Consider the following 23043-nt stretch of genomic DNA (forward strand, 5'->3'; position numbering starts at 1 on the left):
TCTATCCCTCCTGACTCTGTGACACAGCAGGAGACGCTCTATCCCTCATGACTCTATGACACAGCAGGAGACGCTCTATCCCTCCTGACTCTGTGACACAGCAGGAGACGCTCTATCCCTCATGACTCTATGACACAGCAGGGGATGCTCTATCCCTCCTGTCTCTATGACATAGCAGGGGGCGCTCTATCCCTCCTGATCATATGACACAGCAGGTGGCGCTCCATGTATAAAATGGATATAGAGGTGAAAGGAGATCATTGTTGACCTGATTTGCATATCTCTACCCAGAATCCCCTGTGGTTGTGGCTGCACCACAAGACTTCTGAGGGTAAAGCCGAGGCCTCGTAATGTAGACGAGCGCGTAATAACGCTTCTGCTACCGTATTGTTTTTTGGTCTCTGACCGATCAGCAGTATGGAGGGTAAACGCTACCCGATGGCTCCCGGCGGAGAGGGCTGTCACCGACCAGGGGTCTCTGTGCCGGAAGTCTCACGCGGTTACGTGTAAACACGAGACATTAAGCTTTTAAGCACGCGTTTCATTTATGTATATAGCGCTAGCAGATTCCGTAGCGCTGCCACAAGTCAGTATCTTAAAATCACAAATAATAAACCGGTACAAAAGGAGAAGAGGCCCGGCCCCCGGGAGCTGACAATCTAGCTGGCGGCTGAGGGGAGGTGAAGCAGGAGAGGACAGCTTGGCTGGGGATGAGCTGATCGGGTCCGCATGATCTGTAGAGGTTGATGGTCTTTCAGATGGTTTGATTGGGATGTTGGCTGAGAGTGATAGGAGGAAAGGTTCTACGCTTATTATTATTATTAGAAATCAGATGTAAAAAAACCTAAAGTGACAGAAAACACGCATTCCACCAATTACTCAGGACTTCGTCTACGGGTGCGGGAATCTTCTTACGTATTACCCCACGGTGTGCTGTATTAAGGGGGTTGTGGATCGTTTTTCTGCTCCCGGTGGCGGGGGTAAAGGGCATCGGGGCACGTTATGCTTTTTTTTGGGGGGGGGGGCGGTGCACACGGCAGGGCAGCCCCCCAGCACACTTTTTTCTGAATATCCTTTGTATTTCTTTATAATTTTTAAGAATTTATTTATAGAGGAGGCGCGGATTCTCCCAGAGAGAGTTCATTTCTCCCCTAAGGTCGGGGCAACGGCAGCGTTCTGCGACCTCCATCACAACATGAACGCATGATGAGCAGGGATCCGCCGCTCAGTGTCCGACAGAACCGGTTAACAGGGAGCCTCCGTCCTGTGTGGCGCGCCCCACCCCCCCTGGAGTGACCACATCGGCCATGTTCTCTGGGACACATATGTCCTGTGTCACCGAGACTCCAGGAAGAGCCCTTCTGTGCGCATGCGCGAAAAACACTATTTTTATCATGACTATTATTAGTATTATTATACTATTATTCGCATTGACAGAGTTCGGTAACATGCATTCCAACGAGGCCATGCCGTTTACATCGTCCCGTCACACCGCTCCTCGTACCCCAGAGGCCGGAAGATACCCCAGAGGCCGGAAGATACCCCAGGATGGGCGGGCTGCACACAGGAACCAAGCGGCAGGAACGCGGATATCTGTGACTGGAACGCAAAGGATTGTGTGATGTCATTAGAAGGCGCCAGACCGCGCGTCACTGCCCGAGCAGCACGTGTTATACAGGCGGCCAGGATGATGGCTGCACCGGATCCTTCAATCCAGCTCGCCCAGAAACTGGCCGGTAATGACAAGAAGACCCGGGACCGGGCGATGCGGAAGCTGCGGCGCTACCTGCGGGCCAGGAGCGGTGAGAGAGGGAGTGTGTGGTCCGAATGTACCCTTCGGGGCTGGGGGTATAAGCTGTACATCCTCTGGGGAGACGGGGGAGCGTGGTGGCGGTGTAGGGTATATACACGTACGAACATGGGGGGTATAGATATATACGCACACCTCTGGGGAACGGGGGGTGTGTATATATATATATATATATATATATATATATATATATATATATATATATATATATATATATATATATATATATATATATACACACACACACGCACCCCTCTGGGGAACGGGGGGGTAAATATTTGGATTATGCATCATTTTTGTTTTCCTTGATCTGACACCCAGCAGAGGTGTTAATAGGATCTGTTTTTCCGCAGACGGCTTCACGGAGGAAGAGTTCTGTAAGATTTGGAAGGGTCTCTTCTACTGCATGTGGATGCAGGACAAGCCGCTGCTGCAGGTGAAGCTGGGGGTGGGCTCATGCCACGGATTGGGGGGTGCTGGTTGCACTTGATGTCTGACTCTGATAACAGTGGGTGGGCCGGATGAGGGGAAGTAAGTATTGGGGGGTTAAGTCTCGCGGTGGGTGGTTTGGGGGGGGTAAGTCTCGCGGTGGGTGGTTTGGGGGGGTAAGTCTCGCGGTGGGTGGTTTGGGGGGGTAAGTCTCGCGGTGGGTGGTTTGGGGGGGTAAGTCTCGCGGTGGGTGGTTTGGGGGGGGTAAGTCTCGCGGTGGGTGGTTTGGGGGGGTAAGTCTCGCGGTGGGTGGTTTGGGGGGGGGTAAGTCTCGCGGTGGGTGGTTTGGGGGGGGTAAGTCTCGCGGTGGGTGGTTTGGGGGGGTAAGTCTCGCGGTGGGTGGTTTGGGGGGGTAAGTCTCACGGTGGGTGGTTTGGGGGGGTAAGTCTCGCGGTGGGTGGTTTGGGGGGGGTAAGTCTCGCGGTGGGTGGTTTGGGGGAGTAAGTCTCGCGGTGGGTGGTTTGGGGGAGTAAGTCTCGCGGTGGGTGGTTTGGGGGAGTAAGTCTCGCGGTGGGTGGTTTGGGGGGGTAAGTCTCGCGGTGGGTGGTTTGGGGGGGTAAGTCTCGCGGTGGGTGGTTTGGGGGGGGGTAAGTCTCGCGGTGGGTGGTTTGGGGGGTAAGTCTCGCGGTGGGTGGTTTGGGGGGGTAAGTCTCGCGGTGGGTGGTTTGGGGGGGGTAAGTCTCGCGGTGGGTGGTTTGGGGGGGGTAAGTCTCGCGGTGGGTGGTTTGGGGGGGGTAAGTCTCGCGGTGGGTGGTTTGGGGGGGTAAGTCTCGCGGTGGGTGGTTTGGGGGGGGTAAGTCTCGCGGTGGGTGGTTTGGGGGGGGGGTAAGTCTCGCGGTGGGTGGTTTGGGGGGGGGTAAGTCTCGCGGTGGGTGGTTTGGGGGGGGTAAGTCTCGCGGTGGGTGGTTTGGGGGGGGGTAAGTCTCGCGGTGGGTGGTTTGGGGGGGGGTAAGTCTCGCGGTGGGTGGTTTGGGGGGGGTAAGTCTCGCGGTGGGTGGTTTGGGGGGGTAAGTCTCGCGGTGGGTGGTTTGGGGGGGTAAGTCTCGCGGTGGGTGGTTTGGGGGGGTAAGTCTCGCGGTGGGTGGTTTGGGGGGGTAAGTCTCGCGGTGGGTGGTTTGGGGGGGGTAAGTCTCGCGGTGGGTGGTTTGGGGGGGGGTAAGTCTCGCGGTGGGTGGTTTGGGGGGGGGTAAGTCTCGCGGTGGGTGGTTTGGGGGGGGGTAAGTCTCGCGGTGGGTGGTTTGGGGGGGGGTAAGTCTCGCGGTGGGTGGTTTGGGGGGGGGTAAGTCTCGCGGTGGGTGGTTTGGGGGGGTAAGTCTCGCGGTGGGTGGTTTGGGGGGGTAAGTCTCGCGGTGGGTGGTTTGGGGGGTTGGTAAGTCTCGCGGTGGGTGGTTTGGGGGGTTGGTAAGTCTCGCAGTGGGTGGTTTGGGGGGGGTAAGTCTCGCGGTGGGTGGTTTGGGGGGGTAAGTCTTGCAGTTGGGGAGTAGTGGCCGGTGAACCGACTTTTCCTTGCGTGTTGTAGGAGGAGTTGGCGCGGAACATGTCTCAGCTGATACACTCTCTGCAGACCAAGCAGTCACGTATGTAACCGGCCCTTGCGCACTTTATAGCTAAAGCTCGTTTTGCACTCTGTTGTCTCGCGCATCTCTCCCAACTTCCCGCTTGCGGTGCTGGCGCAGTCTGCTCTCTGTGGGTCTCGCTGCGCGCCCCTCTGGCCGTCCTCTCTTGGGCTGCCACTCACTCTCTCTTTCCTGTAACAGAGCAGCTCTTCTTGCGCACGTTCTGGCAGACCCTGAACCGGGAATGGAACGGGATCGACCGGCTGCGTCTGGATAAGTTCTACACGGTGAGTGGGATCGGCGGGTGGCCGCGGGATCGGCAGGTGGCTGCGCAGGTTTTTTTCATCACGCTCCGCTCTCTTTCAGTTGTCCCGTTTTGTTCTGCGTCAGTCTGTTGAGTTACTGAAGAAAGCTTCCTGGGATGTGAGGTGAGCCGGCGGGGGATCAGGGTTAAAGTGTGTCTCGGGTGCTTCTCCCCCTCACCGCCCCTGCTTCTCCCCCTCACCACCCCTGCTTCTCCCCACAGTCTCGTTGGTGAATTCCTGGCCATGCTGACGGAGGAGGTGCTGCACGGAGCGGCGCGAGGAGTACAGCTCCACCTCATAGACATTTACCTGGATGAGCTGGCGGCGGTGGGAGCGGCGGAGGTAACTACTACTACTAGCCCCGGACTACACTCGGTAACTGCACCCGATCCATCCGTGGCGTCCGGCGGGGCTCCTGTAAATGCATTGGAGGGCGCCTGGGCCGTTGTCCATGGGTTGTACCCCCCCCTGGTGGTATGCGCCAGGGCCCTTGTCCCCATGAGTTGTATACACCCGAGCACCCGGAGGGGGTGGCATGCGCCGGGGCCCTTGTCCACGCTTGGTGGGCTTCTCTGTAATCTGAACCCGAGACGGGCGGCTTTTCCTCTGCGTTTTTAGGGTTCTTTTTTTTTTTAACCCCTTCACGTCTCTTCTCCCAGCTCCCGGCCGACCTGAACCTTAAGCTGATTGAACCATTCAACAGGATCGCTTCCAAGACCAAGGAGTGAGTGTCGGGGGCACGACGGGGGCTTCATGTGCTGAAGGTTGGGGTGACGGGGGCCAGTCACTTATTTATCTATACCACTATACAGGGGCCAGCTTGCTGATTTATCTATACATTATACAGGGTCTGGCTCACTGATTTATCTATACATTATACAGGGTCTGGCTCACTGATTTATCTATACATTATACAGGGGCCGACTCACTGATTTATCTATACATTATACAGGGGCCGGCTCACTGATTTATCTATACATTATACAGGGGGGGGGGGCGGTCGCTGATTTATCTATACATTATACAGGGGGGGCGGTCGCTGATTTATCTTTACATTATACAGGGGGCCGGTCACTGATTTATCTATACATTATACAGGGGCCAGTCACTGATTTATCTATACATTATACAGGGTCTGGCTCACTGATTTATCTATACATTATACAGGGTCTGGCTCACTGATTTATCTATACATTATACAGGGGGCTGGTCACTGATTTATCTATACATTATACAGGAGCCAGTCACTGATTTTTCTATACACTATATAGGGTCTAACACCCGCTTTCTTTCAGTCCTCTCCTCCTGCAGTCGGTTCTCAGCGGGATTTTTCAGTCCGTTCTGGATCAGGCCCCCTTTGCGATTGAGGATTTAATGAGGGAGATTAAAGAGACATCAGATGCCGCAGACACGGGTGAGCCGCGCATGCTGTGCCTGTTCGGGGCGACTCTCGCCTGCGCAGTAATCGTCTTTCTGCTGCTAAAGCCTCTGAACGTTTTGTTTCAGGAGATGCTGCGGAGGAGTCGGGATCCACTTTACAAGATGACGATATTGGACCCGTATTACAGGTGTGCGCATGTGGGGTGTATGTGGCCCCCTTTGTGGCTGTCCCTGCGACCTGTCTCTGGTTGGCTGTCCCTGCGACCTGTCTCTGATTGGCTGTCCCTGCGACCTGTCTCTGATTGGCTGTCTCCTGTTTTTCAGTTTGATTACGAGGCTGTGGCTGACAGACTCTTCGCTTTGGCGAGCCGAAAGCACACCCCGGCTCACAATCGCAAGCGGCTGTACCGGCTGGTGAAACAGTACGTCTACCCGTTTATGTCTATCCGTCGGTGTGCGTCTGTCCACCCGTACACCCCCCAACACCCCATTTCCCCCCCCCGATGTGCGTCTGTCCGCATGTCTCCAGAAATTAGTGGGTTTTTTTTTTTTATTTTTTTCTTCACCTTGTGCTCCATCTATTTCAGGTTTCGGGATCTGGCTGAAGGTAAGTGACCTCCCCGGACGCTCGCGCCCCCCTCCCCGCACGCTCGCGCCCCCCCCCTCCGGTCGCTCGCGCCCCCCCCCTCCCCTCTCTGGCTGTGGGTGGCATTTCAATCTCTGCTCTCTTTCGCAGGAAATTTCCCGCAGGACGATTTCCCTGAAGAAGTTTCCACCGACGAAGATGACGACGAGTTCAGCAGCTGGAGATTTCGCCAGAGACAGAAGAAGTTTCTGGAGCACGAGAGCGTGGGTACGTGGGCACAGGCATGGTGTCATGCAGGATATGTGCCTTTTGATGGGGCTGTTACCTTGGAAACTGTGCCTAATGGTAACGACGCGCACTGCCGCTAAATCGCCCCATCCCGGTGTAAAACTTTCATCGGTTGATTGATTGTACCGCGCAGGCGCACGGCCTGGGAGCACAGAGGACGGCAGGTCTGTATGGCTTTCTGGGCTTGGCACGTCGGGGGAACCTGTATTAATTAATGGGAGGAGTAGTAGGTGCAGGGATTAGACATTGGGAATACCCCTCCGTCCTTTAGCTTTTACGCCAATGAATTGCCCCAAACTGACACTCTACTCCGGTACGTCTTGGCACGTTGGGTATCTTAAAACCTGCGGTTATTCCCAGAGACTCAAAATCTGTGGCTTTAAGAGCCGGCCTGGCAGATCAGGGCATGGCGGTCGGCTTCTCTGCTGCCAGAAGTGCCTCCTTTGGTGTTTAGTAAATGAGCCCTGATGCCCCCTTCCCTGTAATGGAAGGGCTTCTTACCTGCGCGACCTGCTGCGTGTAGGGGTGGAGCTATTAACCAGTCCTCTCCTGTAATTGGCTGCAAATTCCAGTGACAGACTGAACTGGTTGAGGTTTTATGGCCTCTATTAGCAGCTCATTGACCAGATCTCCTGCATCACATAGCTCCGGCACAAGAGGGGAAAGAGCAGCCGAAAAAGAGGAAACGCGTGAAGGAAGGAGCAGGCACCGCCGGCCCCCCGGAGCCACAAGATGCGATGGACCCTCCCCCGGTGAAAAAGAAATGTAAGAAAAACCGATCGGACGTGAGCGAGACCAGCGCAGAGAAGCCCCCGCAACCGCTGCTGAATGGGCTCGCCAAGCAGCACCCCGCAGAGAGCGCGGCAGACCTGGCGGACGCATGTGTGTCGGCCTCCCCCCCGTCCATCTCTCAGAAACTTCTGATGAAGCGGAGAAGGCGCGGACTTATAAGAGTGGGGTTCGGCGTCTTGCCCTCCAGGGTGGGTTTACTGGCCAGGAGGCGGCAAATTCTCCAGTACCGCGGGCACGGCCGGGTAAGTAGTCTTCTCGGTGTGTTTGACGTCACTTCCTGTTACTTTGTTTGACCCAGTCTGTATTCCTCCAGCAGAGAGCTTCTCTTCCAGTGACCGAGCACCAGGAAAAGGCGAGTTCTCCTGCGTCTGAGCTCCAGAAGAAGACTCCTGAGCCCCAGGTGAACGCATCTTCTGTTCCAGCATTCAAACCACGAAAGAAGGCGCCTGAGCCCGCGGTGACGGTAGCCTCTGCTCCACCAACGGCACCCCAAAAGAAGGCAGCTGCTGCTCCGCCGCCTGAAGGCCAGAAGAAGGCAATTATTGCCCCAGCATCTGGATCCAAGAATAAATCGCCTGAACCCCAACAGAAGGCCACTGCTTCGGTGTCTAAACCACAAGGGAAAGCACCTGAGCTCCAGAAGGCCACCCCATTGGAATCTGAACCCCTGCAGAAGGCCGCCCCAGCTCCGCAGCCCCAGAAGAAGAAGGCCGCCCCAGCTCCGCAGCCCCAGAAGAAGACCGCCGCCCCAGCTCCGCAGCCCCAGAAGAAGACCGCCGCCCCAGCTCCGCAGCCCCAGAAGAAGACCGCCGCCCCAGCTCCGCAGCCCCAGAAGAAGACCGCCGCCCCAGCTCCGCAGCCCCAGAAGAAGACCGCCGCCCCAGCTCCGCAGCCCCAGAAGAAGACCGCCGCCCCAGCTCCGCAGCCCCAGAAGAAGACTAATTCTACCCAAGAAGACTTTGTGTCCTTCCTTAAAGCTGATGCCCCAAAGCCCGCCTTCGTCAAAAAGTTAAAGGGCAAGCAGCAGGTAACCTGAGGCAGATGGGGAGATTATGCTCTTTACCGCATGGGTAGGACAGGGGGGCCGGAAAATTGCCAATCATTTACAGAGACAAACCTCTAAATGCTGTTAATTGTCCAATGTTTTTGTGATGTAATTAAATCTCTTGTGGAGACTTTTGGTCTTTAGAAGGAACCGGAGGCTCGTTCTGCGAGCACAGTTTCATGCTTTATAGGGGACAGTGGGGCAGATATCCAGTGGGCTTATATTTAGTGCCACCCTACCGTTAATGCCCCTATAGGGGCTGTTTCTTCTGATTCTCTGATGGTCCTGACTCCTCGTGACTCCTTCTCTCCCCAGATTAACGGCAACTCGAAGAAAGTGACGTTCAGTCTGAACAAGAACATGACGGCAGGTAGTGGGGGGTCAGAAATACGTGCGCGTAGATGGACTCGCTACACTCTCCGTGTGGCCATTAACCGCCTCTACTACCTAACCGTGCAGGGGGCAGTGTGGGGACGATATGACCTTTAATGGCAGATCAGCCCCTGACAAACGGCATCATAATGTAAATGAGGCAGGGGTGTGTCAGTGGGTGGGGCACTGCATGGGCAGTGCCATGTGGGTGGTAATATTATAATCAGGCGGTAATGTGGGAGGGCTTCGTACTGCCTACAGTGATCTGTCGCTGGCGGGGGTCTCCTGCTTTTAAATGATGCCCTTCCAGGGGCAGATACCCGGCGCGGACCTGATGCTTTACCCTGACGGACGCCCCTCTTTTCGTTCCTCTCTCGCTTTTTGCCCCTCTGATTGTTGCTCACAATCCTCTCTTCACTTTCGTAGAGTTCAAGAGGACAGACCGCAGCCTCCTCGTGAGTCCCACCGGATCTCATCGCGTGCCCTTTAATCCGGAACAAAAGCCACAGCACGGGGTCCTGAAGACCCCCACCCGGAGTCCCCATCCCAGACCCCGGGCCAAGGACTTTTTCTGAGACTGCATTGTGCGGCCAACTCGGTGGAGTGGCATTAACGTGGCCCGTGTCTCGCTGCGTACCTACCATGGGGGGGGTTTATCTCACAGAAGCCCCCGTCGGTCCCTGTGTGGGGTCAGGACTTTTTTACTGGGAGCTCAAGCTGCCTCTGTCACCCGCAATAAATCTTTGCTCCCTGTCCAGCGACCATTTTTATCTGACGGTGGCAACTGTGACATGTGATGTTCTGCCATTTTGGGGGGGGTTTAGTGGGGGTGAACAGAGATTCTCAGATTATGCCCTTGGGGGAGGTAGATACTGTGAGGGCTGCCTGTGTCTGAGGGGAAATGTGTAGTAGAAGCAGATTATCAACACTCAGATTCAGCTGGATCCCTGATATTTTATGGCGCTTCTTCCCATCTGGTACATTCCTCTGCTGTATATAATTAACCCCCCACCCCCGTGCGCTGTATAAAGTGATAAACGCTCCCGCACTGTATACAGTATTCTCAGCCATGAGATATTTTGGTGACTTTCGTGGTTCCAACACCACACTGAGCTGATGCTTTATGGCCATGCTAATGAAGTCCCTTCCTCCATAAACATTCATTAGTTACAGAGTCCGACTGTGTGATTAAGACTGAGCCATTTTATTCCCTGCAGTATAAGGAGTGGGGGGGGGGTGGTTGTTGGTTAGTAGATTGAGGCTCAGATAAAAGAGCGAGAATCATACAAATGGTTAATGTGCAGCTGCCAGAAATATACAATACCAAAAACCTGATACTAATAAAGTTTTTGGAGTTTGAAGTCTGTGAAGTTTCCGTTATATTTAAGGAGATGATGGACGCGCTTTTTTCCCGTTTTCCAAATGCTCTGGTTTAGTTGGGATGTGAGGCCGGAGGGAGCGGGCCTGGCCAGGGGGGAGCAGAGCGTGCCCGGCCTGCTGTCACCCACATGGAGCCGCAGCCGACCCGGCGTTTAACCCTATGAGCCGTGGCCGGGGGAGATGCTAGGGTGGGTGCGCTTCATGGAGGTGCTCACTCGGTGAGGGCGCACCCCCAATGGCCTGAGTGAAGGCGACCAGAAGATCTCCCTTTGCTGACCCTCTCAGGAGCGCGAGTCTGTGAGGCCACAGAAGGAAATGCTCGGCTATCGCACACGTGGTGTCCGTTCCGCGCGGGATCTGCTGCCGTTTCCACACCGGACCCCGAGGGAACTGCGCGGGTTCAGAGGGGCTGCCGGGGTCACTGCGTGTAGAGAAGTCCCGCAGCTCCTTGTTCTTTATGCTGAAGATAGTTTTTAATGGCTGCGGCGGAATGTTTGGGGTCGTTGTCATTCTGCGGGATACATTTGGGGCCAATCAGGTGCCTCCTCTGATGGTTTTGTGTGACTGAGATGCAGATCAGATCACGTTTTATGATGTGGACACCAGATCCCAGCCTTGCCCCCATTCATACACCAGATCCCAGCCCCGCCCCCATTCAAATATCAGATCCCAATCCCCAGTAATCCTTACACCAGATCCTAGCCTCGCCCCCATTCATACACCAGATCCCAATCCCCAGTGATCCTTACACCAGATCCTAGCCTCGCCCCCATTCATACACCAGATCCCAATCCCCAGTGATCATAACACCGGATCCCCGCTATAGGCTTTAACCCTTTGCACGCCTTCTCCGCTCACTCCCCAGTCTCCGCCCGGTCCTCGTCATCCGCTCTGCTCCTCCCCAATCCCCGCCCCCGTCAGGCTGCCCCGGCTCTGCCTGTCACGGTTCCGCTGCCCCGGCTGTGTCTCTGTATCTGCCCCACATGGAGGTTCCGAGGGGCAGCGAGTGCCGGGTCCTGTCTATCCAGAGTCACGTGGTGCGGGGATACGTGGGCAACAAGGCAGCTGCCTTCCCCCTGCAGGTGAGATGGGGCAGGTGGTCGGGGGTATATTGGGGCAGGTAACAGGTGGTCGGGGGTATATTGGGGCAGGTAACAGGTGGTCGGGGGTGAGGGCATTTTGGGGCAGTTGCCCCATCCAGTGTTTGGCAGTTTATGATTTTATGAACACCCTACCCCGCTTATGCCCCCATTACTGCCCCTCCTGCCCCCTGTCAATTACCCTCGCCTCCCCCTTTTGCCCTACACAGGGGTCCCTCACTTCTCGCTCTCTCTGCAGGTCTTGGGGTTTGAGGTGGACACGATCAATTCTGTCCAGTTCTCCAATCACACAGGTAAGTGCCCTGAATAATGCCCCCTCCAGGGTTTAATCCCTTTTCGTCGCCCCCCCCCCCCGCAGTGTCCGGTCCCTTTCTGCCGCTGCCTCCCCCCCTGCGGTGTCCGGTCCCCTTCTGCCGCTGCCCCCCCTGCGGTGTCCGGTCCCCTTCTGCCGCTGCCCCCCCCCCCGCGGTGTCTGGTCCCCTTCTGCCGCTGCCCCCCCTGCGGTGTCCAGTCCCCTTCTGCCGCTGCCCCCCGCGGTGCGCGGTGTCCGGTCCCCTTCTGCCGCTGCCCCCCCCTGCGGTGTCCGGTCCCCTTCTGCCGCTGCCCCCCCCTGCGGTGTCCGGTCCCCTTCTGCCGCTGCCCCCCCTGCGGTGTCCGGTCCCCTTCTGCCGCTGCCCCCCCCCCGCGGTGTCTGGTCCCCTTCTGCCGCTGCCCCCCCTGCGGTGTCCAGTCCCCTTCTGCCGCTGCCCCCCGCGGTGCGCGGTGTCCGGTCCCCTTCTGCCGCTGCCCCCCCGCGGTGTCCGGTCCCCTTCTGCCGCTGCCCCCCCCTGCGGTGTCCGGTCCCCTTCTGCCGCTACCCCCCTGCGGTGTCTGGTCCCCTTCTGCCGCTAACCCCCCCCCCCCTGGGGTGTCCGGTCCTCCTCTGCCCCCTCCCCCTGCGGTTTCGGTTCCCCTTCTGCCACTTTCCCCCCCCTTAGGTGTCGGTTCTCCTTCTGCCACTGCTCCCCCCTACGGTGTCCGGTCCGCCTCTGTCGCGCCCCCCCCCCCACGGTGTCCAGTCCTCTTCTGCTGCTGCCCCCCCTGCGATGTCCCGTCCCCTTCTCCTGCTGCCCCCCTGCGGTGTCCTGTCCTTTTCTTTGTCCCCCCCTGTTGTGTCCCGTCTACTTGTGCAACCCCATTCCCCCTGAGGGGTCCTCTGGGCCTCTGCAAAGCCCCTAAACGCCCTGCCCTGCCCTGCCCCCGCACAGGTTACGATCACTGGAAGGGGCAGGTGCTGAACGCCGAGGAGCTGCAGGAGATCTACGAGGGGCTGAAACTGAACCAGGTGACGCGGTATGACTACGTGCTGACCGGTGAGAGCCGCGATGACATCATAACTACAAACATGAACACATACTGCATCCTCTATACATTATACATGGGGGGCGGTCACTGATTTATCTATATATTATACATGGGGGGGGTCACTGATTTATCTATACATTATACAGGGGGGGCAGTCACTGATTTATCTATACATTATACAGGGGGGGCAGTCACTGATTTATCTATACATTATACGGGGGGGGGGGCGGTCACTGATTTAACCGCTGTGCAGATCATGTCCCTGAGAAACACCCTGCAGGGGTTTTATGTCCGGGGCCCGCGCGCCCCCTCGTGTTATCATTTTTACGCTCTGCTGACCTTTGGTTAAAGGTCGACTTTTAAAGACGCTGGACTCTGACTCCTCGGGGTTAATCTTTAACCCAAAGTGTCCCGAGAAGCTTTGTGAGAAACGTGTGCAGCGTCGCGCCAGGAGACCCCCGATGAAAGCAGGTCTTGCTAGTTAAAAGTCTTAAGGAATCCTCAGACTTGGGAAAAAGAATACTTTCGGCTTTTTTTCCTGGTCCGCAGAGTGTTTTGCAGTGGAATGATCTGCGCGGCGGATTGGCTCCGCCCCTTCTGCCCACAAACTAACATTTTCTTCTTTTTCAAGTAACCTGACGGCTCCTCACTTCCAGCCAAGGGAACAGGGTGGGGGAGGCCCCCCTCACATCCTCTGGGGGCTGGAGGGCCCCCCTCCCTCACATCCTCTGGGGGCTGGAGGGCCCCCCTCCCTCACATCCTCTGGGATTTGGTTAACTCCGCGTTGACCTGTTGGTTACTGACCAATCACGGTGAAACAAACATTCCACAAATTCTCTGTATTGTTTGTGGGGGAGGGGTGTCCCCACCACAGCAGGGGCCACTAATCCCCCTTCCTCCCCATTTAACCTGCGCTCGCCCAAGCGGCTCAGGCCAGTTAGTGATGGGGAGTCCTGCATGTTTTTGGGGTCCCTCGGCGAGTCGCTGGCTGTATGTCGGGTAACCGTGAGCTCCGTGTCGCCCGCGCAGGTTACACCAGGGATTCGTCCTTCCTGGCCCGGGTCGTGGACATCGTTCAGGAACTCAAACAGAAAAACCCCCAGCTGGTCTATGGTAAGAAAGGAGCAGGGTAATGGGGGGGGGGGGCGCATTTGCTGTAAACATGGCAGGGTAACAGAAGGGCAGGATGGTGGTTATGGGTGGGGGTTTGGGCCTCGGGATGCTATGGTTGTTGGGAGTTGGGGCGGCAGGGACTGTGGGGGTCGGGATGCTTTGGTTGTTGGGGGTTGTGGGGGTCAGGATGCTTTTGGTTGTTGGGGGTTGTGGGGGTCGGGATGCTTTGGTTGTTGGGGGTTGGGGCGGCAGGGACTGTGGGGGTCGGGATGCTTTGGTTGTGGGGGTCAGGATGCTTTTGGTTGTTGGGGGTTGTGGGGGTCGGGATGCTTTGGTTGTTGGGGGTTGTGGGGGTAGGGATGCTTTATTTGTTGGGGGTTGTGGGGGTCGGGATGCTTTTGGTTGTTGGGGGCTGTGGTGAGGGTAGGGATGTTTTTGGTTGTTGGGGGTGGGGTCGGATGCTTTGGTTGTTGGGGGTGGGGGTCGGGATGCTTTGGTTGTTGGGGGTCAGAGCATTGGGGGTTGTGGGGATTTCTCCGTTCTGATCATTTTTTTTTTCTCCCCAGCTTGCGATCCAGTCCTCGGAGATAAGTGGAACGGGGAGGGCTCTATGGTATGGGTTCTGCTCCTACAATACCCCAGACTATCCCGGCCCCCGATTTGCTCTTAGTACCCCCCTGCTTCTGTCAGAATACCCCCAATTAACCGTTTCCCCTCATTGTTTCTCTGCTTTTCTCTCAGTACGTCCCCGAGGAGCTGCTTCCCGTCTATAAGGACTTGGTGGTCCCCGTGGCGGATATTATCACCCCCAACCAGTTTGAGGCAGAGTAAGTGCCACACGGGGCTCACACGTTTCCGGGGTCAATAAGTGCCTGTGAGAGAGACAACTCCCCCTGCGCATTGTGAAAGGCCGGCCCTGTATAATGTATAGTTAAATCAGTGAGCCCAGGGGCTTTCTGTCCGGGGTGAGGAGAAGCAGTTCATCTGGGGGTCTCTCGGTCTGTGTGGGGGGGGGGGTGTCAGTCTAGGGGGGTCTGTTTTTTGAAGGGGCTGTCGGCCTGTATCGGGGGAGGAGGGGCTGTCGGCCTGTGTCGGGGGAGGAGGGGCTGTCGGCCTGTGTCGGGGGAGGAGGGGCTGTCGGCCTGTGTCGGGGGAGGAGGGGCTGTCGGCCTGTGTCGGGGGAGGAGGGGCTGTCGGCCTGTGTCGGGGGAGATGGGGCTGTCGGCCTGTGTCGGGGGAGATGGGGCTGTCGGCCTGTGTCGGGGGAGATGGGCCTGTCGGCCTGTGTCGGGAGAGGAGGGGCTGTCGGGGGAGGAGGGGCTGTCGGCCTGTGTCGGGGGAGGAGGGGCTGTCGGGGGAGGAGGGGCTGTCGGGGGAGGAGGGGCTGTCGGCCTGTGTCGGGGGAGGAGGGGCTGTCGGCCTGTGTCGGGGAGGAGGGGCTGTCGGCCTGTGTCGGGGGAGGAGGGGCTGTCGGCCTGTGTCTCAGGGTGTCTTTTTTTTTTTTTTTTTCTCATTCAGGTTACTAACCGGCCGTAAGATTCATACCCAGGAGGACGCGGTCCAGGTTAGTGTCACTCGGGGACCTTCTGCCCCCCCCCCTCGTGTGTCCTCACATCCCCTGCTCCCCCATCAACTTTTAACACCTCAGAAGTCTCATCTTAAGGGGAAAGCCTTGTGTGAAAATATGTCTCTTGAGGCTGTATAGAGTGAATTTAGCACCCGCCGCCTGTCTCGTCGGGCGACTGCTTCTCCCGCATCCTTTGGCTCCTGGCACCGCGCTCGTGGCCACTAACACCCTGAATTTGGCATCGCCAGGTGATGGACATGCTTCACGCTCTTGGACCATCCACTGTAGTCATTACGAGCTCGGAGCTTCCGGCATCGCGTGGGGCAGAATATCTCATCACCCTGGGGAGCCATAGACGAGGTAAGACTTCCCACCGAGGACCCCCGAGCGGGCACCCCGGGGGTTAATACCACCACTAACCCCACACCCTTCCATCCTGCATCCTGCTCGATCCACACACATTAAAGCGGCAGCGTTGTGCTCTGCCTGGCGCCCCCCCCCATGTCATGGAGTCATCTCCGTCCTTCATTCTCATCTGTGTCGTTTCATTAATTTTCCGTTAATTTCACCGTCAGTGGGGAAGGACGGCCAGGTGCGCACGCAGCGGATCTGCCTCGAATCACCACGAGTGGAGGCCGTGTTTGTTGGGACTGGAGACCTGTTTGCTGCTATGCTTCTGGCGTGGACTCACCATCATCCCAGTAACTTCAAGGTGACTCCAGTCTTGACCGCCCTCGCTCCCTGCCCTGGCCTCCCCCGCACCCCCTGCCCAGCCTCGCCCGGCGGCCTCTCTTGCCCTCCCGGCCTCGCCCGGCGGCCTCCCAGTCCTTTCCCTCTTGCTTGACCGTTGTATATTTGATTTCATGCCTCGCCTTGTGTTTTGTAGCTGGCCTGTGAGAAGACCGTCTCGGCCATGCAGCACGTCCTCCAGAGAACTATCTGCAGTGCGCGAGGTGAGCGGGGTGCCGCCGGCTCTAAGTGTCGGAGGGGCCGGTCCGCAGGGGTTAGTCTGTTATTTTAATACCGTGGAAGTAATCATCATTCTCTCCGCAGCGCTTGCTGGCCCCGGCGTGAAGCCTTCGTACCCGCAGCTGGAGCTTCGCATGGTCCAAAGCAAAAAGGACATCGAAAACCCTGAGCTGATTGTCACAGGCGCAGAGTTATAGAGGGGAGAGCGGACCCCAGGGGCCACTGTACGTACCTTCACGTCACCAGCTAACTCCCAGAGGTGCCCTGAGACCATCCTGCCTCCCGGGACTTCTCTCCAAACCTCCTCCGGCCGCCCTGGGGCTTCTCCTCCACGTGCCAAACGTTCCCCCTCCTCTCCCACTAATGATCACGGGGCGAGGTGGTCTCCGGCACCGGTTGGGAATGCACAAGGGGGGACCTCGCCAGATTAGAAGGGCCTGTTTCTCCCAGTCCCGCCATTACTGCGTGGTAGGGTTGGCCCTGGAGCGGGGGGCCGACCGCCTTTTTATTCTTAGTAAATTGGGCCGTTAATAAATGAACCTGTGAGACGAATGCTTTGGCTCGAGCCGCCGCTGTCAGTGATTGGGGGCCGGCGAGCCTCGTTGTCTCTTTGTTTCTGTGATATGTCGTTGTCACTTGTCGTGTCTTGGCCTGTCACATCACCGCCTCCAAACTATCTTCCCAGAGTCTCGTGTCATTTGTCTGCCTGTCTCTTATTTCTGAAGATGCACATGAGGGTACCCTGCGCGGCCCCCGTGGTACCCTGCGCGTGGCAGCTGCAGCTTTCACTGCTATGGAGGAGCTGCCAGGGTCCCCCTGCTCTCTGCAGTGTTGTGTGGTTTGGGACCCGGGACCCCCATCTTGGAGGACCCAGGGTGCATGCGCTGAAGCAGGGGAGTTAGTGAAGGCAGGGCAGATGTTTATCTAGAGGGGTACTAAGAATGGCTTCAGCCTGGGATGATTTTCCCAGGACCCCAGCCTGTGGGTGTCTCAGCGCCGCGCGGGGTCCGCAGTCACCGCCGTCCCCAAGGCGATAAGGTCGGAGCGGAGGGACTCTGTGGCTGAATTACTGGGAAACGCACTGATTCCCTTCATCTGCAACCCTTGCCAGGCTGTTCCTGAATGCAGCCGCTCGTGAGCCTGGCAGGAGGCAGTGTGCGACAGCTAGAATGGGTTACAGCCCTGCTTTTACTGGGTGGTCTATGTAATAAAACATTGTACAGCGCTGCGGAGTGTGACGGCGATATATAAATAAAAACACACATTGTACAGCGCTGCGGAGCGTGACGGCGATATATCAATAAAAACACATTGTACAGCGCTGCGGAGTATGACGGCGATATATAAATAATAATAACACACATTGTACAGCGCTGCGGAGTATGACGGCGATATATAAATAATAATAATAACACACATTGTACAGCGCTGCGGAGTATGACGGCGATATATAAATAAAAACACGTACAGCGCTGCGGAGTATGACGGCGATATATAAATAATAATAACACACATTGTACAGCGCTGCGGAGTGTGACGGCGATATATAAATAATAATAATAACACACATTGTACAGCGCTGCGGAATATGATGGCGATATATAAATAATAATAATAACACACATTGTACAGCGCTGCGGAGTATGACGGCGATATATAAATAATAATAACACATTGTACAGCGCTGCGGAGTATGACGGCGATATATAAATAATAATAACACATTGTACAGCGCTGCGGAGTATGACGGCGATATATAAATAATAATAACACATTGTACAGCGCTGCGGAGTATGACGGCGATATATAAATAATAATAATACACATTGTACAGCGCTGCGGAGTATGACGGCGATATATAAATAATAATAATAACACACATTGTACAGCGCTGCGGAGTATGACGGCGATATATAAATAATAATAACACACATTGTACAGCGCTGCGGAGTATGACGGCGATATATAAATAATAATAACACATTGTACAGCGCTGCGGAGTATGACGGCGATATATAAATAATAATAACACATTGTACAGCGCTGCGGAGTATGACGGCGATATATAAATAAAAACACGTACAGCGCTGCGGAGTGTGACGGCGATATATAAATAATAATAATAACACACATTGTACAGCGCTGCGGAGTATGACGGTGATATATAAATAATAATAATAACACACATTGTACAGCGCTGCGGAGTATGACGGCGATATATAAATAATAATAACACATTGTACAGCGCTGCGGAGTATGACGGCGATATATAAATAATAATAATAACACACATTGTACAGCGCTGCGGAGTATGACGGCGATATATAAATAATAATAACACACATTGTACAGCGCTGCGGAGTATGATGGCGATATATAAATAATAACACGTTGTACAGCGCTGCGGAGTATGACGGCGATATATAAATCATAATAACACATTGTACAGCGCTGCGGAGTATGACGGCGATATATAAATAATAATAACACATTGTACAGTGCTGTGCATATTTATAGAACATTATCATACCCACTCTAAGACGCCGTTTCTCTAATGTGTACAAATGTAACATTTCTAGCCTTTCTGCATAACTAAAACTTTCCGTTCCTCTTTTGGGGCCGTCCTCTGAAATTTCTCTAGTTCCATAATGTCATTTTTAAGAAAAGGCGCCCCGGAATTAATCTGCAGCTTTAAGGCGAGGTCTCCCATAAAGAGGCGGAGCCAATTCTCCTTTTAGTACACGCCGATATCTTATTTTCCTGTGCAGCTGGCACTGTGCACCACGGCAAGCCTACTGTCCTCTTCATTAGTAGATTTCCCTAAGAAAACGCCATTTAATGATACTTTGCCATTTATCAGCCCAGTTACCCAATGAATCCAAATGCTTTTGCAGTGAAGATACATCTAGTTCAGCCTTTATTACCCGACTTAACTGGCAAACACCAAGACCTGGCCCCCGGCCCACTGCGGCCCAAAAAGAAATGAAAAAGCAGCGGATCCCTGACGTCTCTGCTTATCACATCCGTCCGCCTGGAGAGCTTCCCATCTCTCTGCGTTCTTCCAGCCAGTCCTCAATCCGCAGACATTCGGCCCAAAGCCTGTTTCCGACAATTTGTAGAGTAATCTTCTGCGTGGAATCGTAACAAATGCCTTCGCAGAGTCTGACGAGATCCCATCCAGCGCAGCAGATCCATACTTCTCCTCACCTCTCCATAGAATGCGTTACTCTGACGGGATCCCATCCAGCGCAGCAGATCCATACCTCTCCTCACCTCTCCATAGAATGCGTTAGTCTGACGAGATCCCATTCAGTGCAGCAGCAGATCCATACCTCTCCTCACCTCTCCACAGAATGCGTTAGTCTGACGAGATCCCATTCAGCGCAGCAGCAGATCCATACCTCTCCTCACCTCTCCACAGAATGCGTTAGTCTGACGAGATCCCATCCAGTGCAGCAGATCCATGCCTCTCCTCACCTCTCCATAGAATGCGTTAGTCTGACGAGATCCCATCCAGTGCAGCAGATCCATACCTCTCCTCACCTCTCCATAGAATGCGTTAGTCTGACGAGATCCCATCCAGCGCAGCAGATCCATACCTCTCCTCACCTCTCCATAGAATGCGTTAGTCTGACGAGATCCCATCCAGCGCAGCAGATCCATACCTCTCCTCACCTCCCCATAGAATGCATTAGTCTGAAGAGATCCCATCCAGCGCAGCAGATCCATACCTCTCCTCACCTCTGCATAGAATGCCTTACTCTGACGAGATCCGATCCAGCGCAGCAGATCCATACCTCTCCTCACCTCTCCATAGAATGCGTTAGTCTGACGAGATCCCATCCAGCGCAGCAGATCCATACCTCTCCTCACCTCCCCATAGAATGCATTAGTCTGAAGAGATCCCATCCAGCGCAGCAGATCCATACCTCTCCTCACCTCCACATAGAATGCATTAGTCTGAAGAGATCCCATCCAGCGCAGCAGCAGATCCATACCTCTCCTCACCTCTCCATAGAATGCTTTAGTCTGACGAGATCACATCCAGCGCAGCAGCAGATCTATACCTCTCCTCACCTCTCCATAGAATGCGTTAGTCTGACGAGATCCCATCCAGTGCAGCAGATCCATACCTCTCCTCACCTCTGCATAGAATGCGTTAGTCTGACGAGATCCCATTCAGCGCAGCAGCAGATCCATACCTCTCCTCACCTCTCCATAGAATGCGTTAGTCTGACGAGATCCCATTCAGTGCAGCAGCAGATCCATACCTCTCCTCACCTCTCCACAGAATGCGTTAGTCTGACGAGATCCCATCCAGTGCAGCAGATCCATACCTCTCCTCACCTCTCCATAGAATGCGTTAGTCTGACGAGATCCCATCCAGCGCAGCAGATCCATACCTCTCCTCACCTCTCCATAGAATGCGTTAGTCTGACGAGATCCCATCCAGCGCAGCAGATCCATACCTCTCCTCACCTCCCCATAGAATGCATTAGTCTGAAGAGATCCCATCCAGCGCAGCAGATCCATACCTCTCCTCACCTCCACATAGAATGCATTAGTCTGAAGAGATCCCATCCAGCGCAGCAGCAGATCCATGCCTCTACTCACCTCTCCATAGAATGCGTTGGTCTGACGAGATCCCATCCAGCGCAGCAGCAGATCCATACCTCTCCTCACCTCTCCATAGAATGCGTTACTCTGACGAGATCCGATCCAGCGCAGCAGATCCATACCTCTCCTCACCTCTCCATAGAATGCGTTAGTCTGACGAGATCCCATCCAGCGCAGCAGCAGATCCATACCTCTCCTCACCTCTCCATAGAATGCATTAGTCTGACGAGATCCCATCCAGCGCAGCAGCAGATCCATACCTCTCCTCGCCGCTCCATAGAATGCATTAGTCTGACGAGATCCCATCCAGCGCAGCAGCAGATCCATACCTCTCCTCACCTCTCCATAGAATGCATTAGTCTGACGAGATCCCATCCAGCGCAGCAGCAGATCCATACCTCTCCTCACCTCTCCATAGAATGCGTTACTCTGACGAGATCCCATCCAGCGCAGCAGATCCATGCCTCTCCTCACCTCTCCATAGAATGCATTAGTCTGACGAAATCCCATCCAGCGCAGCAGCAGATCCATACCTCTCCATAGAATGCGTTACTCTGACGAGATCCGATCCAGCGCAGCAGCAGATCCATACCTCTCCTCGCCGCTCCATAGAATGCATTAGTCTGACGAGATCCCATCCAGCGCAGCAGCAGATCCATACCTCTCCTCACCTCTCCATAGAATGCATTAGTCTGACGAGATCCCATCCAGCGCAGCAGCAGATCCATACCTCTCCTCGCCGCTCCATAGAATGCATTAGTCTGACGAGATCCCATCCAGCGCAGCAGCAGATCTATACCTCTCCTCACCTCCCCATAGAATGCGTTACTCTGACGAGAAGAAATCTTCCTTTAGCAACCCTCCAGTCCCCTCGGCGAATGTGAACCCTCCGGCCCCCAGGGCTTTGTCTACCGTAACACCATTCAATTGTTTGAACACCTTTTCTTGTGTCAGCCAATCAAATGCAATTCCCCTTCTATACTGTCTAGCCTGGTGTTTATTCCCTCTTCCCCATTCCTAGTTTAAAATCTCCTCCAGCCGTCTAGCCATCCTCTCCCCAAGCACATGAGCTCCTTGCAATCAGGTGTAATCCATCACGACTGTAGAGATTGTACCCCAGAGCAAAATCAGCCCAGTGCTCTAAAAACCCGAAGCCCTCCTTCTTACACCAAGACTTCAGCCATGCATTAAGCTGCCTAATCTATGAATAAGCGATAATAATAATAATATTAATACCCTCCCGCTGTCTTTGTGGGGTCGCGCAGCACAGGGAGTATCTCTACCTGATCTACCTCCCTAAAATGACCTTTTCCTGACTCTCCATCTTCCTCTTACTATGCCGATGGTGCCAATATGGACCAAGACAGCTGGATCCTCACCAGCCTCTCCCAATAATCCATCCACTCTGTCTGTAACATGCCAAATGTGGCCCCCGGGAGCCGGCAAACCATGGGGTTATTGTGATCAGAGCCACAGATTACCCTGTCTGTCCCCACCACCCCAACCTGCCTGGGCCTCTTCTCTCTTGATTCTCTCTATGGTAGAGGAGCCGTTATCCCGCCTGTTAGGGAGAAGAGTTTTCTTCCCTTTCGGCATCTTCCTTCCCAACATCTAAATGAGCAAATGTGTTGGGATGGAGGAACTCGGGACTGGCTCCCCTCCCCCGCTGCAGCCACGTGTGACGGTCACCCGACGAGGTGTCTCATTTCCTTCTGACTGATCATCGCTTGGTGACCTGGCTAAGCTCCCCTCACAGGTGTCAGTCTCCCTCGGTGCTACACTCTCTAGAGCATCAACCTGAGCTTCTTCCAGACAGCGGCCATTCCCTCACATCGGACCCCGGAATTGCTGTTGTGCTGCTAGCAGGACGTGACGCCGCTAGCAGGATGTGACGCCGCCGACAGGCCTCATGCCAGACGTCGGCCGCGGAAACCATGCCCTTCTCTAAATATATTCTAAAAATGGCTATATTTGGCTGAGGGTTTGTCTCCATGGCAATGAGTAAATAAACGTAACGGCTGCCTTAATAATTCACTAGAGGGTCTAGAGCAAAATATTTGCACATAGCCGGGCAAACGAGCCAAATCTGGCGCAAAGTGTTTGTGAATTCGCGCAGTTGCAGAAGCTCTGGCACGCACGCCACTTTGAACTACATCTCCCAGTGTGCATAGGGAGACGGTTTCCGGCACAGACGGGAAGTTTCCCTGGCGCAGCCACCTGTTGCTAGGGTGGGTGGGGCTAATGTCTGTGAAGCCGTCTAAAAAAAGTGGGCGTGACAATGCGGTCGTACACGAAGGTTCGAAGGGTATGGGCGGGGGTCCTGTAAAGCT

General features: G+C 55.0%; 2 protein-coding genes across 3 annotated transcripts; both read left to right on the top strand.

Annotated features, from left to right (window-relative positions):
- The first annotated feature begins 1641 nt into the window (after positions 1-1641).
- On the top strand, positions 1642-9376 carry RRP1B (ribosomal RNA processing 1B). Its single transcript, XM_053457752.1, has 16 exons — positions 1642-1802; positions 2164-2246; positions 3819-3876; positions 4057-4142; positions 4222-4283; positions 4382-4502; positions 4820-4884; positions 5456-5574; positions 5667-5728; positions 5865-5962; positions 6128-6147; positions 6277-6393; positions 7060-7448; positions 7523-8233; positions 8567-8621; positions 9050-9376. Exons 1-16 carry the CDS (start codon positions 1688-1690, stop codon positions 9196-9198), a joined length of 2310 nt encoding a protein of 769 aa, XP_053313727.1. The 5' UTR covers positions 1642-1687; the 3' UTR covers positions 9199-9376.
- A 1522-nt stretch (positions 9377-10898) lies between these two features.
- PDXK (pyridoxal kinase) lies at positions 10899-16772 on the top strand. Of its 2 annotated transcripts, XM_053454953.1 has the most exons (11): positions 10905-11085; positions 11342-11396; positions 12351-12455; positions 13477-13560; positions 14127-14173; positions 14302-14387; positions 15079-15124; positions 15376-15487; positions 15703-15839; positions 16014-16080; positions 16181-16772. In XM_053454953.1, exons 1-11 carry the CDS (start codon positions 10987-10989, stop codon positions 16291-16293), a joined length of 951 nt encoding a protein of 316 aa, XP_053310928.1. In that variant the 5' UTR covers positions 10905-10986; the 3' UTR covers positions 16294-16772. The 2 variants fall into 2 exon arrangements, with proteins under 2 accessions (XP_053310929.1, XP_053310928.1); XM_053454954.1 differs by lacking the exons at positions 15376-15487; positions 15703-15839 and having other exon boundaries at positions 10899-11085.
- The last annotated feature ends 6271 nt before the right edge of the window (positions 16773-23043 follow it).

This window comes from Spea bombifrons, chromosome 2 (assembly GCF_027358695.1).
Source record: "Spea bombifrons isolate aSpeBom1 chromosome 2, aSpeBom1.2.pri, whole genome shotgun sequence".
Lineage (NCBI taxonomy): Eukaryota > Metazoa > Chordata > Amphibia > Anura > Pelobatidae > Spea > Spea bombifrons.

Excerpts from the sequence above, each read along its gene's own strand:
- RRP1B (XM_053457752.1), top strand. The coding sequence starts at position 1,688 with ATGATGGCTGCACCGGATCCTTCAATCCAGCTCGCCCAGAAACTGGCC. Across the intron at positions 4,143-4,221 it reads GTCTGGATAAGTTCTACACG|TTGTCCCGTTTTGTTCTGCG; the intron begins GTGAGTGGGATC and ends GCTCTCTTTCAG. Across the intron at positions 5,729-5,864 it reads ATATTGGACCCGTATTACAG|TTTGATTACGAGGCTGTGGC; the intron begins GTGTGCGCATGT and ends CCTGTTTTTCAG.
- PDXK (XM_053454953.1), top strand. The coding sequence starts at position 10,987 with ATGGAGGTTCCGAGGGGCAGCGAGTGCCGGGTCCTGTCTATCCAGAGT. Across the intron at positions 11,086-11,341 it reads CAGCTGCCTTCCCCCTGCAG|GTCTTGGGGTTTGAGGTGGA; the intron begins GTGAGATGGGGC and ends CTCTCTCTGCAG. Across the intron at positions 12,456-13,476 it reads GTATGACTACGTGCTGACCG|GTTACACCAGGGATTCGTCC; the intron begins GTGAGAGCCGCG and ends TCGCCCGCGCAG.